We start from the raw sequence: 17,314 nt of genomic DNA, 5'->3' as shown, positions 1-17,314 counted from the left end.
GGCAACTTTTGGTTGTGAAGAGGAGAACCAAGCTCAATATAATGCTGAATGATTATTATGTATTTCAGTAATGAAATGATCACTTCTGCTCAAGTGTACAATTTTATATATGACATTTTTACTTTCTTTTGGTCCTAACCACTGATTTCATAAGTCTGGGGAACTCCTTGTAGAAACTCTTTCCACTAATACAAATCAACACCTAGACATAATATAGCCTTAGAGAGTTACCATGGACAATCTGACTTTTTTTATCTTTTCTTTTTGAGGCAAAATGGTGTAGTGGAACAGATAGATTTTGAATTGGAGTACCTGAATTCAGATTCTATTTCTGTGTCTTACTACTTGTGTTATCTTGGGCAATTCAAGTCCAAGGAGCTTCAGTGTCCTCATCTATAAAATAATGGGATTGGACAAGATCACTTTTAGAGGTTCCTCTAGCTTTAAATTCCTAATCTTATAATTCTGTGAAGTGACAACTCAGCCTCAGTTTTCTCAATTGTGAAACGAGTGGATTAGATTAGCCTACCTTAAAAGCCCCTTCCATGTCTAGATCTATCAATTTGTGTTTAAAAGAAAAGGATTCTACATAATAAATATAATAGAATTCCACATATATAATTCCACAAAATAAAACAAACCCACTGTTATTCAAATAAAGTAATTTTTTTTTTTTATGTGAGGCAATTGGGGTTAAGTGATTTGCCCAGGGTCACACAGCTAGTAAGTGTTAAGTGTCTGAGGCTGGATTTGAACTCAGGTATTCCTGACTCCAGGGCCGGTGCTCTATCCACTGTGCCACCTAGCTGCCCCCAAATAAAGTAATTTTTAAAATGATCTGTTATTCCTATTTTAGTTACTTGATATTTTGATGGGATCTTATGAAAGAAAAAGAAACTAGAATTAGGCCTTCATGTCAAGAGTGAACTAACATTCTAAAGGGTTCTATAGTATCTCTAATTACCAGAGCCACCTCCTTACTCAGGAATAAAAAATGTTTTTGAATGTAGATTTATATTTATGCCCTTCAGGCAAATAGTCCCCAGAAGCCAAAGTAAGAAAATAGCAAGACTGTATAGAGACTTGGAATCTTCTCAGCTTAGCCACCGAACCATGACTATGACTTTTGTATTAGATGTGATTTTTCAGGACAATATCCCAAATGAAACAATGCTGAGAGTCAATGACAAGGTTAACATTGGAGCAGAGCTGAAAGTTGAGTGAGCTGAATGGGTATGAAGTTTCAGAATCAGTACTAGAAAAGGAGCAAGAAAACTGGAATAAATGACCAACATGGAATGAAGAAGCTAATAGGATTTAGTTGATGGTGGTTTTTGATTTCATTGCTGCTTACCCATTTCCCACTAAATCATATGTGTCTAGTCACCTTAGAATGAAGTCTGGGGTGGGGGGCAGCCAGGTGGCGCAGTGGATAGAGCACCAGCCCTGGATTCAGGAGGACCTGAGTTCAAATTTGACCTCAGACACTTAACACTAGCTGTGTGACCCTGGGCAAGTCACTTAACCCCAATTGCCCTGCCCCCCCCCCAAAAAAAAATGAAGTCTGGGAAAGCCAGCATATGTGACAAACATTTTGGAACCAGAAAGATTTAAACTTAACTCCAATAATACAGTGTTGTGACATTGCCTAAAGTATGTTTTTTGGTGTAAAAACATGGATTAATTCTATGACCTTATTGAAATATGTATTTATTTTCTAACACTATATTGAAGGCACTTCTACATTATCATCCCCTGAAATCCCATTTACTATCTTTAATACATAAAGATTAATGGTCCGGGGCAGCTAGGTGGTGAAGTGGATGGAGCACCGGCCCTGGAGTCGGGAGTACCTGAATTCAAATCTGGCCTCAGACAACACTTACTAGCTGTGTGACCCTGGGCAAGTCACTTAACCCCAATTGCCTCACTATAAAAAAAAAAGATTAATGGTCCATAATTATCATTATAATAGTATAATTTTTTCTACTTTAAAGTTTATTCTTTTGGTAAATAAAGATCTGATCATTTATACCAGCAGCTACATTTACATGGGACTGGAACATTTTGCTTTCTAACTTTGAACCCAGTAACCTACACTTAATAAGAAACAATTCTGATAAGGGAACACTTACCCTGCACAGATAGTGCCAGTGGAAAATGGAATAGGATTCACATGTGAATAGTTCACTAATTCTATAGACATCTGCCTAAATAAGCAGTATTTGTAATCTAAAATATTAGTTACCATGTTGACAGAGCTTAGGCTTAATTAATTAGGTTTAATGAGCTTTTTACATAAAATCATAAACTGCATGTACTTTTTCTAAAGCATCATCATCTCTTGGTGTTCTAACTCTGCTTCTATCTACCAACATATAATCGCCAATCAGTGCCATGTGTCTCTATAGATCACTTGGCTATAAAAATTTTACCTAAAACCAAATATACTCATAATCAAGTAAACCCAATGATTTTTATCAAAATATAATAAAAAAGACCAAATTTATTAAAATTCTTCTTGGTTCATGTCCTGATTTCTTTGAGGCATGATGTCTGATATTCATTATGTCTTAGACATATTTATATGATTTAATCTCTGAAAAAATAAACACTGATACATACATACATATTTGCAATAGTATAGAAAGTGTCACATTTCAATTTACACACTTATCCAGACACAAAGCGATTTAATGTAAATAAGAAAGTCATATTAAAATATGTTTTTAGCATTAAAGTAGAATTTCTAGAAATCTACATCTGTTTTTAATTTCAAGGGTTGAATTAATTCACCATGTTTGGTTAAATTTTGCTTCTTTTCTTTCCAACTACAATTATGGGATCAAGCAGTAAAATGGATCCATTTGTAAAAGAAATGGTTCTTACCTGAACTAGTTATGGTAGCTTGGTTACCTTGTGTTTAGGAAGAATGGATACTTAGTAGCTCAAAGAACATATTTTATTAATTCAGAAAACTGAGTTTATCTTCAGTATATCTCTATGAGAAAGAGGTAAGGGGAAAGTAATATTAATTCTTCTTTCTTAGGTGAGTTACAGAAAAGGTACTATAAGGCCATGTAGCAAGCATAAATACAAGTGTATTTTCTGGAGTTTTTGCAAATGTCATACATCGGTTTCTCAAAGTGGAAACAGTCTTGATGGCAAGCACTTGTTCAATAATGTTGTTAAGTAAAGGGTATTTTTTCTAGAACTTGACTGATTAGATTTCTGTAGGTCTAGCATTACTCTGGAGCAGTGCTTCCCAACATGTTTCCTACTTATATAATTTGTATTTTATTTAACCTTCTCAGGGGGTGGACCATATTAATTGGTGGGAATGGATGGAGGATATGCTTAAGGAGACAAGTTAAATCTTTGAAAAGCATAACATAAGCAACAGAATAGGAGAGGAGGCAGGGAACCTGAGATTAGGAATTTAAACTGTACCTGCTCAATAAGTCACCGTATTATCCCTTCAGGGCTACTCCCTCCCCCGCCCCCTCAAGTCATACTTATGCTCATGTTGTAGTCTCCTGAGCATGTCCACTACTTCATCACCAGATTTGGGGATTAACACTGTGTAGCTGAGTTTTTAGTGCTGTCATTTATGAGTCTCCATATTTTACACATTTAAAACTTGATCATGCCTTACAATGGTTACATTATATTAATTGAAGTGGGAGTACAGAAAATTCCTCTTGCACTCTCCTCTACCCTTACCCCATTTTCTGTCCTCAGCAATTAATCTGTAGTGCTTTTGGCAAAGCCCATGGTCCAAAATTCTCCATATTTTCCTAGTAACTTTGGGAGATTTCAGGCATTATCCTTTTTTTACCATCTTTCCCAGTGATATTTTCTAAAGAGTTTCAGAAAAATATCTACATGAAATAATTCATAAACAAATGGAAATTAATATTTACATACTTCTGAACAGATGGTGATCATGGTAACATAACAACCAACAGATATCATTTTATAAAATTTCTATTGCTCATTGCCTGTGTTTGTGCTTTCAGGACCAAAGACAATAGAGCAAATATAAATAAAAATAAAATAAAAAACAAGCATCATCCCTCTCAGAGAGAAAGCCTGGTCTCTAAGGAGTTACCAGAGCACTTGGAGTACTTCCCCCAGTTATGAGGGACCTTGAGTTAACTAGAAGTCACTTTCTCAAGTGAGGAACCAAGTGTCCTTAATGAAATGAGCCATTCAACTAGACATTTGAATAAAACATTTCCAAGCATCCATTTCCATACAGAGGACAACAAAATGCCTCCTGAGATATTTTTCATACATACATTTAGCCCAGAAGAGGCCCAGGCATAAATTTCCCGTAGGTCCCTTTATCACAGGACACTTGAAATTTCCTAGAAGGATCCCTACTATGGCACAGAACAATCCAAATGGGGTTTCTAGCTTAGCCCTTACTAAGATAAACAAGTTCTCTTAAAAGGAAAACAAAATCAGAAAAACTTCAGAAGAGTGTGACACTGTTACTCATCCAACTAGTGCTTGAACTTGCAAATTGCAAGTCTTAAAGGATAGTTACTATGGCTAATCAGTAGTCTAGGGATAACCCTGAATGGTTAGATTTCTAGTTTTGACTTATGAGTCCCCATCAGTGTATTTCTGAATGATAACTGGCCAAACTTAATTAGGTTGTCATTTGTTTTTAAACAAAAGTCATTTACTAAGGTGGTATAGTATAAGCCATTATAAAATATTCCTTCCAAACTGGGATATCCTCTTCTGTTGCCCTCACAAAGTCACTGAGGAGACTGGGCTCACTATGAATCTAATGAAGCACACTTGTAAAGTAAACATGTGGGAAAGGAACAACTCACAATCCCTAATTGTCCTTTTCTTCCTTTGTACAGTCACCATTAAATTCCCCTTAAGTATAGCTCTCTGCTGGATTCTGAAGTTAGAATGTGTATCCATCATCATCTTTGCCATGAGGGATCATACTGCCTGAAACTGCTTCCTCCCTTGGGTGAATAGCCTTTTGTATTTTTGAATATCATCAGGGGCAGCTAAGTAGCATGTAGGATAGAACAGCAGACTGGAGCCAGAAAGACAGTCAAGTATGGCCTCAAATGCTTACAAGGCATGGGACCCTGGGCTAGTCACTTCACCCTGTTTACCTCAGTTTCCTCATCTGTAAAATGAGCTGGAAGAGGAAAGGACAAACCACTCTAGCATCTTTGCCAAGAAACCTCTCATCAAGTCATGAAGAATTGGACATGACTGAAATGACTGAACAATAGCAACAGCAACAGCAGCAGCAGCAGCAACAACAACAACAACAACAACAACAACAGTCCTTAGTATGTCTTTCACTGCTCCTGGCTAGATGTGTTATCTGCTAGTGGTTCAGTTTCATCAATAACATGGTCAATTGCAGTGGTGGTAGTGAGAGTACAAAAGTCCTTTTGGTATTACTTTCCTCCCCTGGTGCCCTATGGTCTAGGCACAAGGATCTTTTTCCTTTAAGCCCTCCGGATCCTTTAGTCTCATTTCTTAATGGTCAAATTGTTGGATTCTTTACTACTGAAGTTCTTTTAGTTCTTCAAAACCTCTAGAAGCACCATTAGCTTGCTAGGATATTCAATCATTCCCTTCTTGACTTATTCAAAGAAGTTCAGTCCTTAAAAAGCTATTATAGGATGTGAATCATCATGTTTACATATTTAAAACTTCATCATACACTTAAACTGATCATATTACATTAGTGCTATATCAATCAGATTACCAAGGTGATATTTTCTAGAAGCAGGCAAAATAGTAACAAAATTGATTCAGAAGAAAAAAATTCCCAGAATTTCAATGGAAAAAATGAGAGAAAAAACACACAAATAAAGGAGGCCTAACTTTACTGGACAAATTACATTGTAAAATAGTTGTAATCAGAATTATTTGGTATTGATTAAAAAAAAAACAGAAAAGTAGATCAGTGGAACAAACTTGATAACTAAGAAAGAGGAGTTTAAAACAATAACCCAGTGTTTGACAAACAAATTACTAGAGAACCATTGATTACATCTCCTAGAAGATTATTCCAGTTATCATCGCATCTTAATTTTCTGCTTCCTGCCAACAAACACTACCAAGTCTCCCCAATCTTAAAAAAAAATAACCCTTGCAAAAAATCACATGAATTCTTTTTCCATATCTTTCCTCCCTTTCTCAGTCCCAAAGTTGTCTATACCTATTGCCTCTTCTTCCCCTCCCTCACTCTCTTCTAAACTTTATGAAATCTAACTTATCACTCAACTGAAACCACTTTCTACAAAGTTACTAATATCTTCTTGTTTTTTAGTAAGGCAATTGGGGTTAAGTGACTTGCCAAGGGTCACACAGCTAGTAAGTGTTAAGTGTCTGAGACCAGATTTGAACTCAGGTACTCCTGACTCCAGGGTCGGCGTTCTATCCGCTGTGCCACCTAGCTGCCCCAACTAATATCTTCTTAATTGCCAAAACTAATGTGCTTTTCTTAATCCTCCTCCTCATGACTTCTCTGCATTAATTGATATTGCCACCCTCTCTTCTTGGAGTATTCCTCATCTCAGGGGCCCTCTTCTCTTTAGATCCTACACACAAACAAAAACACACACACACACACACACACACACACACACAAGCATCTGAAACTCTTGCTGACTGAAGACATTGACACCATGCCTATTAACTTTAGGTGTAGCTAAAGGTATTTCCTTGGGTCCTTTTATTTTCTTTCTATATTATTTCACTTAGTGACCATATCAGGTTCAATTATTATTTCTGCACAAGCCATTCCCTTATAAATTCCCTTGTATTTCTCTCAATTCTTTATCACACACCCATCATCTCAGTTAAATCTGTCATCTCCTATTTTCTAGACTATTGCAACAACCTCCTAATTGTTCTTCCTTTCTCATCTCTCCTCAATCCAACCCATTTCCAATCACCTATCAAAGTGGTTTTCATAAAGTGCGGGTCTGACCATGTCACTCCTCAATAAACCTCCTCACATCTCAATAAACCCTAGTGTATTCCTCTTATCTTTTAGACCAAATATAAACTCTTCTTTGGCATTTAAAGATCTTTAAAATCTGACCCTCTTCCTACCTTTTCAACTTTTTTACAAATTAGTTCCTCCCTTAAAATTTACTTCCCATAACTCCCTGCCTTTTTGCTGTTCTTTATGCAAAATGCTCTCTCTCCCATATCAAGGCCTTTGCACAATAAGTCTCTAATGTTAAAATGTAGTCTCTTATCACCTCCTCCCTCGGAGTTTCTGGTTTCCTTCAAGACTCAGCTCAAGTATGACTTTCCTCATGAGATATTTCCTGGTCTCTGCAGCCTCCAGTCCTCTCTCTTAAACATTTCCTGTTTCTCCTTCACATAACTTATTTGTACATATTTGTTTGCTTGTTGTTTGTTCCATTAGATAGCTCTGTGATGGCAGGGACTATCTTTTGCCTCTTCTTTTCCCCTATCCCAAGCACTTAGCACAGGGTTTGGCACATACTAGGCACTTAATAAATATTTATTGATTGACAGTATCTGAGATGCTTAATAGCAAAGTAGAAGTGGCACTAAAGAGGTAAAGGAAAATGTCAGATTGGATCAAGTGTATACATAAGAAAACTATGTGAGTATTTTGGAACCAATTTGCAAAGTATCCAAAGGAGAGAAAGTTCTCATATTCATGAAATAATCTCAGAATTTATTGCTTTCAAAAATAGTGATCAAGAAAACATCAACAAACACTGACCTATATGCCTATTTTGCCATGTATGCACAATATTATGAGCATAATTTATCTATACATTGATGCAAGATATTCTTGGTGGGAGTATTAGTAGAAAATAATCAGGCTTTTGCAAATGATATTCCACATTTTAATTGACTAAAATGCAGAGAATGTAATATCCCATTATGTTTATTCTTTGTTGATTACATAAATGCATTTGACTCTTTTACAACATGATGATTTCCATCTATATATCAAGATAACTCACAATTCATTGGAAGGTGTACCAATAGAAATGACTATTCAGTTCAGTGACTTGATAATGATGAAGGAAGACATCGTTCAGGTAAATGCATGCTTATCAAAATTCTTGTTCACTTTGATGAAGGTGTTCCAGTACAGGGTACATGTCAAGGAAGCATTCCCTATGGATGATGAAATCCTCTAAATGTTTCTATTTATGAATGACCTTGTATTTATTGTATCAAGCCCCAAAACACTGCAGAACAACTTGGCCGCTATCATACAAAAGAGTTTGTTTTGTAAATCCATAGAAGAAAGAACAAATGGATGAAGAATGGACAAATTGTAGAGCATATCCAATAGTATGTATTCCTGAAAGAGGAAGTCCAAATGGATCATGAGCTGAGTGGATCCAGAGTGGAAAAGAAATAGGGCACACTGGATTGCACTTACGAAATGCAAGGCACTTTTACAGATCCAAAGCCTCCTATGATAACAAACACCCATCTTTTTAATGAAAACATTTTTGACCAGTGTTGCTGTTAGTTCAACCACTTCCTTTGAAGAATCACAAAGTTTAGCATCATACAGAGCATATTGGAAAGCTACATGGTAGGTGTGAACAAACAGAAACACAGAGCCTCTTATGAAGTCTAAAGAACCTAAATTTACATTTATTTTAAAGTCTAAATAAAGAATGTTATGATTGTTATCATCTTTGTCAATTTGCTAAGCGTGAAGTAGAATATCACTGTTTAATTTTTATTTTCTTATAATTGGTGATTTGTAAAATGTTTTATATGGTCATTTATAGTTTGAAATTATTTTTAAAATTCTATATGTATCATTAGAATATATTATATTGTGAAGTTGCTCTTGATGTTATATCTGTATCAATTCACTTTATATTTTGGCTACTCTCAACTAAAACACTCAAATGGATCCTCACAGATGTTCAGTTCAGGAGCTACCTTCAATAATGCATATTGTGATCTATCTATGTCTGCCTATCCTTTGAGGATCTTATCCATTTCCTCTAAAAATTTCAGGACAGGGAGTCCCATTGTTTGTAATTTTTCTTGACATAGTGAGAGTAGAAATAGAGCACTCCAGTCATCTATTTGTTATCCTTTGCTCTTGACAATAATCATAATAGTCAATATTGAGTGAGCTTTGGAAAAAACAGTCACACTGTTGGTTTAGCTTTGAATTGGTCCTGTTATTCTGTACATAAAATTGGAAGTAGGAAAGTAAATGACTGAACTGCCTGTGCCCTTTGAGCCATAGATCCAATTACTGGTACATACTCCAAGGAATTTAAAGACAGAAGCAAATGTCTGTTATATTTAAAAATATTCATAGCATCATTCTTTATGGCAACAAAGAATGGAAAACAAAGTAGTTGCTCATCCATCTGGAAATATCTAGGGAAAACTGGTATACAAATATAACAACCAATTATTGTAGAATAAGAAATTATATATGTGTGTATATGTGTATATATGTGTGTATGTATGGAATTCAGAGAAACTTGGGAAGAGTAGTATGAATTGATGAAGAGTGAAATGAGAATCTAAATTCAATATGCACAGTGACTGATACTGTTCAGTCATTCCTTGTATTTGACTCTTCATGACCACAAGGACCATACTATTCATGGGTTTTCTTGACAAATATAATGAAATGGATTGCCATTTCCTTCTCCAGTGGATTAAAGCAAACAGAGGTTAAGTTACTTTCCCAGGGTCAAATAGCTAGTTCTTGTATGAGGCCATATTTGAGCTCAGATCTTCCTCAATCCACATCCACAACTCTATTCACTGAGACACCTAGCTGCCTCATGCCCAGTGATTACAGCAGTGTAAATTAAAAGACCACTAAAAGTAAGTTAAAACTTAAATAATTGAAAAAAGCAATGGAGGATTGAGGGAGGAGATAATGAAAAATTCCTCTTTCCTTATGGCAGAGAAGAAAATAATACTTAGACAAGCTATTGTATATGTGGTCAGATTCTGTCCAGTATAACTGTTATTTCTCCCAAAAGATTTCCCTTACCCCTGAAATGACTGCAGCAAAAGCAAACGGAATCAGTAAAAAAGGGTAAAAATAATACACAAATAAAATTTATATTAAAACTATATTTTATCAAATATATATGTACAAGATTTTTCTCCATAAAAGTTATATTTTCAGATTATTATTATTATTATTTATAATTAACCTTGTTTTAAAAACTGTCCCCAATTCAAACTGAATTTGAGATTCATAGAATGCTGCAAGATTATCTCACCCATTCCTTTCATTTTCCAAATGAAGAAAACAACTCAAGCAAGGTAAAGTGACTTGTTGGAAGATATGTGGATTCTTAATGGGAAGTATTTGATTGGAATAGAAATCTTTTGACTTTTGCTCACTACTTATTATGCTACACCAAGTTGCTTTCCTTATGTCTCTAGAGAAATAATTGCAATTGTTAGGTTGTATGGTCAAGATTTTTGACATCTTTCTATGCCACATTTGATGATTAAAATATATGCATGTATAATAGTCTCTTAATGTCACTTCAAATCATCCTGAATTCTTCATTTCCCTTAAAATTGTATAATCCTAAACTGTATGTAAGATTCAGAAAAAGAATAGATTGCAATTCCTACTTCAGTCCTCACCCCCGCCCTACTACCCTTAAACCCCCACCCCCAATTTTATAAGAAAGTCAGGCCAGGAAGGATAAGAAGCTCTAAAGCACACAAAGAGAAGAAATTCTCATAAGGAATAAAGAATAATTTGTTTAAAAAGCTATGTGTATGAAAAGGGAACTTTACCAACCAAAAATCAATGAGAGAGATGATGATGATAGATCGATGATAGACAGACACACAGAAATACACGCAGAAGAGGGAAGGAAGGACAGGTAATTAATAGCTTTTCCAAGAATCAAAATCAAGCTAATTGCTGTAGAGATTATAGAATGCATATCTCTTCATTTGAAAAAAAAATTCACAAAATTGTTCTTCATCAGTACTACTATTCTGCCATTTTCCCAGAAGCTTTCAGAAAATCATTGATAAGACTCAGGAATCATTTCTTCCAGTTATTTCATTTTCTTTTCCTAAGAAATAATAATTGGTAACTTAAATTCCTACAGAGGAGGCTAGAGCTCTCTCACCTAGGTATAAACTCCCCATTAGCCATCTCTCTTCTGATATTTCTAGTCTTAATATCATCTTGATTGGCAGAGAAAGTAGATGCCAAGTAATTAGCCCTGATCTTAACATTCTTACCAATCCAAACTAAATCTGAGATTCACAAAATGGTACAGAATAATGTTATCCAGTGCTCTCATTATACATATGAAGAAAAAAAGCCCAAGAAGGGTAAAGTGACTTGTTGGAAGACACATATATCCTTAGTGGGAGGGACTGGATTGGAACTGAAGTCTCCTAACTTTTGTTCATTGCTCATTATGCTATACCAAGCTGCTTTCCTCATATCTATAGAGATAGAACTGCAATGTTAGCTGCTGTGGTCAATCTTTTTGACATTTTTTTTTGCCATGTTTAACAAGTTAACAATTTAAAAATGTGTGCATGATAATCTCTTAATGTCACTTCAAATCATCTTGAATTCTCCACTTCCCTCTAGTTTATATAATCCTAAACTGGACAGAAGAGTTACGTAATGGTTAAGTATGAATTAAACAGCTCTGGCATTTCTTTCTCATTACTAATCATCATTGCCTCTACCCTAAGCAGTGGTCCTATCCCTTCTTCTATCCTCCTTACTTCCTTCAGAATACCTTAAGAACAAACAAAAAACCCTTTTTTGTTGCCCAGGTGATTTCATTGACAGCTTCAGATCATTTTAGCTTGAGCATACTGGTGATACTTTTAAAGGAATGTGTCATGCTTTTGTATTAAATTCAACAAACATTTATTATGTGCTTACTATGTGCCAGGCACTGTGCTAAGCACTGGGGATACAAAAAGAGGCAAAAGACAGTCCCATCCCACAAGGAGCTTACAATCTAATGGGAGAGACAACATGTAAACAAATCTATATAAAGAAAGCTATATACAAGATAAATGGGAAATTATTTAAAAAGGGAAAGCACTGGAATAAAGAGGGGTTGTGGAACCTTCTTGTAGAAGGTGGAATTTTAGTTGAAACTTAAAGGAAGCCAGGGAGATCAGTAGTTGGAGCAGAGGAGGGAGTACATTCTAGGCATGGGGGACAGCCAAAGAAAACATCCACAACTGAGAGATGGATTTCCTTGTTTGCAGAATAATTAGGAGGAGGCCTGTATCACTGGATCAAAGAGTTCATGTTGGGGAGTAAGATATAAGAAGACTGGAAAGTTAAGAGGGGCTACGTTATGAAGTGTTTTGAAGGATAACCAAAGCATTTTTTATCTGTTCCTGGAGGCAATTGGAAATTGCTGAAGGAGGACAGTTTTATGATCATAATTGTATTTTAGGAAAATCACTTCAGTGGCTGAATGGAGGATGGATTGGAGTGGGGAGAGACTTAAAGAAGCCAGACCCAGCAGAAGGCTATTACTATAGTCCAGGCTTGAGGTGATGAGGGCCTGTCCTAGAGTGGTACCAGTATCAGAGGAAAGAAGGGAGTGTTGCAAAGAGATGTTGAAAAAGGTTAAATAGACAGGCCTTGGCAATATCTTGTACGTTGGAAGTGGGAGATAATGAGGAACTGAGGATGGCTATTAGGTTGTGAGCCTGAGGTACTGGGAGGATGGCATTATCTTTTACAGTAATAGGGAAGGTAGAGGGGGAAGAGTTCAAAGGAAAAGATAATGAGTTTAGTTTTGGATATATTGAGTTTAAGATGTATCCTGGATATCTAAATTGAGATGTCTAAGAGGCATTTGGAGATGGGAGAATGGAGATCAGCAGAGAGTTTGGGGCAAGTTAGGTAGATTTGAAAATCATCAGCATAAAGATGGTAATTAAATGCGTGGAAGCTGATGAGATCATTAAATGAAGTAGAAGTGGGATTAGGACAGAATCCTGAGGGACACATGGTTAGAGGGTATTATTTAGAGAAGGATGCAGAAAAGGAGATCAAGAAGTAAATAGGAAGGAGGAAAACCAGGGGAGAGTGATGTCCTGAAAACCTAGAGGGAAGATAGTATCAAGGAGGAGAGAGCAATCAACAGTGTCAAAGGCTACAGAGGGGTCAAAGAGAATGAGGATTGGGAATAGGCTATTGGATTTGGCAACTCAAAGGTCGTTAATAATTTTGGAGAGAGCAGTTTGGGTGTAATGATAAGGTCAGAAACCAGAGTGTAAGGGGTTAAGGAGGGGGGGAGAGACAGACAGCCAGAGACAGACACAGCCAGAGAGAGTGACACACAGACAGGCAGAGAGAGAGAGAGAGAGAGAGAGAGAGAGAGAGAGAGAGAGAGAGAGAGGAAAGTAGAGACATCTATTGTAGATGACCTTTAGAAGAGTATAACTACAAAAGGGAGATGAGAAACAGGATGATAGCAGGGATGAAAGGATCAAGTGACAGTTTTTTTTTTCAAGATAGGCAAGACATAGACATGTTTGTAGGCCAGTAGAAATGGAAATGAGCTAGTAGAGAGGGAGAGATTGAAAATAAGTGAGAGTGTGGATGACAGAAGGGAAATTATGTTGGAAGAGATGAAATGGAATGGGATCACTTGAACAAGTAGAAGGGTTTGAAACAGGGGTGAAGGAGGAGAAAGAGGCAGGTCACATAAGTTATAGGGGATGAAGAAGAGGGGAGAAGGGGGAATTCACAGTGAATGGCCTCAGTTGTTTTTGTAAAATATAAGGCTAGGTTATCCATTCCTCCATTGTTCTTTGCCTAAACTTTGGGCATTTGTGTACAGATGTTCAAGAACATAGGTTTTATTATTGTCTCCTTTCTTGAATTTTGTCTCCTGTGAATGTCTTGGCATTTTCAGTGCTATTCTTCCTTCTTTGTGGCTCTCTATGGTAAGTGACAGAAGATATCTGTATGAAATATATCTGTCCCCCATCCTTGTTAGTCTAAACTCCTTTTGATTGGATTTGCTAGATTCATAACAAATTAATCCTTATTAACCTTTGTTAGGTGTGCTCCATTCCAGAGGAATCTGTCAGACATACATTCTAAGCCATGGTTCAGAAATCTGTCCAGCCATCCCTCTGTACATGTGAGGATGCTGCAAGAATGGAGTTTTTGATATCAAGCTACAAATTCTGGTTCACTTTAAATTTGAGCCAGAAGTTTCTGTGTTATTTTGCAACTAATGGAAGCTCTTTTTTGTCCTACAGTAGAAAGTCAATTGACTAGAATTAAAACTCTTTTTTCTAATTTATTCTTGCAGAAAAACCTAGACACATTTTCAGAAATTTCTATTTTATTACAGTGTATCCTTTTGATATTAAACCAATTCTTATATTAAATTGTTTGATACATTAAAAGATTCATGATTTCACTTGGATTAGTATGTTTTCTGTGTACACAGATTTTGAAACTCTCTTCTCCATATCCTCTATACCTCTGGTTCAGTTCCCCCCACACCCCCCATTTTTTCAATCAACCTTTCAAAGACCTCAGTGGCCATATACTCCCACGTGTAGTGAACAGGAATCCTATCACCGTAACATATTTAACATGTATTCAGCATTCACTTAAAAACCAGGAGTAATGAATATCTCTACCATGTTCCTTTGAACCTAGCAAAGGGTTTGGCACACAATGGGTCCTCAATAAAAACTTGTTGAATTGGATTGATTTCAATCAGGCCTAAAAGGGACCTTAGATATTAAATCATCCAATTCTCTCATTTCGCAGTAAAGGAAACTGAGTCCCAATGACAGGGAAATCCTTGTCCAAGATGATATACTGTGTTGGCAGTTGAATCAGGAAGAGAACTCAGGTCTCCAGACTCCACAGCTATTGCTCTGGAAATATTATTCCATTATTGGGAGGGTTTAGCTATTTAGGAATTGATGTTAGGGTCCCAAGATGTGGTTATCTTTCATCCATCTATAGCAAAACATTTTGATGATTTACCAAAGTAATTCATTTATATCATAAATAATTACATCTAATTTAATAATATCTTCTCATAATTGATAACTTCAGGTTGTCTTTTAAGCAATTATGGCTTGGTTTTTTTTTGTTTTGTTTTTGTGTGAGGCAATTGGGGTTAAGTGACTTGCCCAGGGTCACACAGCTAGTAAGTGTTAAGTGTCTGAGGCTGGATTTGAACTCAGGTCCTCCTAACTCCAGGGTTGGTGCTCCATCCACTAAGTCACCCATCTGCCCTGCAATTATGGCTTGTTAAAATAAATTCAAGGTAGAATGCACATTATAAGTTTAGTGTCTTACGTAATATTTTTTTCCCACCTTCATTTATAGGACTCCACTATTGTTACTCCAATTATTCTGAGGACTGATCCACAAGGATTTTTCTTTTATTGGACAGATCAAAATAAGGTAAGAGATGTGATACCTTCTTCTAAATATTTGAAGTTTGTCAATTAATGGAATACTTTTTAAGATGTTCCTAGTCTTTAGAAAATTCAACTGTGTATATAGACTGCAGTGCGTCTTAATCTGTTGGTGTTGTTCTGATTTTGAATAATACTCCTAAACTTTGGTGCTTATTAACTCTCAGGGGGAAATGTTAAAACATTTTAGTAGCTAAGATTTAAGAACCACTTAAACAACCAAAATGGCTGGTTATCCAGGGTCTAGATTCTGAATTTAAGTCCTAACTCTGTGCTTATATGAAATAGATGTATTCCAATAAATCTTTGCATTTTCTCTGGTTGGATTTTGTACCAGAAAAGAATGGGTAAAAGGATGACACATATTTATCAAAATGACTATATAATATTCTATTTTGATTAGTGCTCTGTTAATGCTTTTTTGTTTATATGTTTATAAGGCTATAAACATAAAAGTCTGGTTAAATTAGGTTTTTTTCTTACTATTGCTTATTGATTCCTTCTCCCATAGCATCTCCCTCTCACCTCCAACCCAAAGAATGGAATGATTAAAAGGCATGTGAACTACCCCAGGAGGTTTGCCACTCCAGATACTAAGCAAACCAACATTAATGAAAATGCCCTTGACTGACACCTTTCTCTCTTACCTTCTCCTTTCTTCTTCATTAAATTATCCTGCTGGATTCAATAAGAACTTGACCTTGGTAATTTGTTCAGGTGAGCCAATATAGGAAGTGTTTCATACACTTTCATAAAAAAGTGCATATTTCATTTTGTCTCTAGCAGGAACCTTCAAAAAGTCTTTCAAGGTTTTCTAACAGAATATCATTTATCTTTGCTTTTGTACTCAGTTTAGGATTAATTATTCACACATATTATATAATAATATAGTAAAGATAATCCACACTGTTAAGCAAACTTGAAATTTTGCTGATTCATTACTATTCTTTAGGTATGACAGCCAATTATAGCAACCCTGCTCAGGATGATTCCTCAAATCTCACTGTAATTGGGACCAAGGTACTCTAGGAGGAACCTGGAGCAGCTGAATTTCTAACATCATGCTTATAAGCCCCCACCAGTGTTGTTTTTACTAACAGTCAACTAGCAAATACTTTTAACAAAGGTATTTACTCATATCAGTACTTTCATCGGGTACATTGCTGCACTCTTCTCTGTCATGAGGGGGTCACACTCCTTGAAGTGACTATTCTTCCTAGCTGGATATGTGGTGTCTTACTGGTCCCATCTCTCTTATCCTAGCTAGAGTCACTGCTAATGATCCAGGCTCTCTAATAACATGAGTAGTCCAAGTAGATGGTTGAGAGACAAATACTATCCTTCCTTCTTTCCATTCTACCTCTCTGTTCTCCCCCTGCCACTCAGCAAAAGACATTCCTTCTTGAATACTTGGCTCTAACCTTTGATTTGGGACTCTCTCACCACTACTTATTGCTTAACTGACTGAATGGATTTGCTGTTTGCTATTTTTATATACAGCGTAAGAGGTGCTATTTGATTTTCTCAAAAGATGTTTCTTGTATGCCAGATCTTCCTTTCATCCAATGGTCAAAAACCTATCATTATCTTAAATTGATTGAAGGATTATTCATACCTGGGTCATATTTTTGATTGATTCAATCCAAGTATCTGAGGCTTCTGTGATTATATTAATTGGGATCAGGATAGAAAACCTCTCTTGAACAAGAGTGCCTCCCCCAGGTACTACAACCACTACCCTTCCACACATCTGGGCTCAACTCAACCTTATTTGTGGAAGAAACAGAGAAAATTACTCTGATTTATTATGAAATTTGGAGAGGGCTACAAGGGTTGTTTGCAAGTAGAA

The 17,314-nt window shown here is 36.2% G+C and overlaps 1 protein-coding gene across 3 annotated transcripts in view; it reads left to right on the top strand.

Moving 5' to 3' along the window:
* PLCB1 (phospholipase C beta 1) overlaps positions 1–17,314 on the top strand; it is an 856,495-nt gene that overhangs the window by 7,780 nt on the left and 831,401 nt on the right. For all 3 annotated transcript variants that reach the window (XM_043984633.1, XM_043984631.1, XM_043984634.1), the window contains exon 2: positions 15,374–15,451. In XM_043984633.1, coding sequence (XP_043840568.1) covers positions 15,374–15,451 — 78 coding nt within the window. The remainder of the gene's footprint in view (positions 1–15,373; positions 15,452–17,314) is intronic.

Source organism: Dromiciops gliroides, chromosome 2 (assembly GCF_019393635.1).
Source record: "Dromiciops gliroides isolate mDroGli1 chromosome 2, mDroGli1.pri, whole genome shotgun sequence".
In the NCBI taxonomy this organism is placed as follows: domain Eukaryota; kingdom Metazoa; phylum Chordata; class Mammalia; order Microbiotheria; family Microbiotheriidae; genus Dromiciops; species Dromiciops gliroides.
Note: the sequence above shows the minus strand (reverse complement) of the source record. Positions and strands in the feature narration are given on the sequence as shown.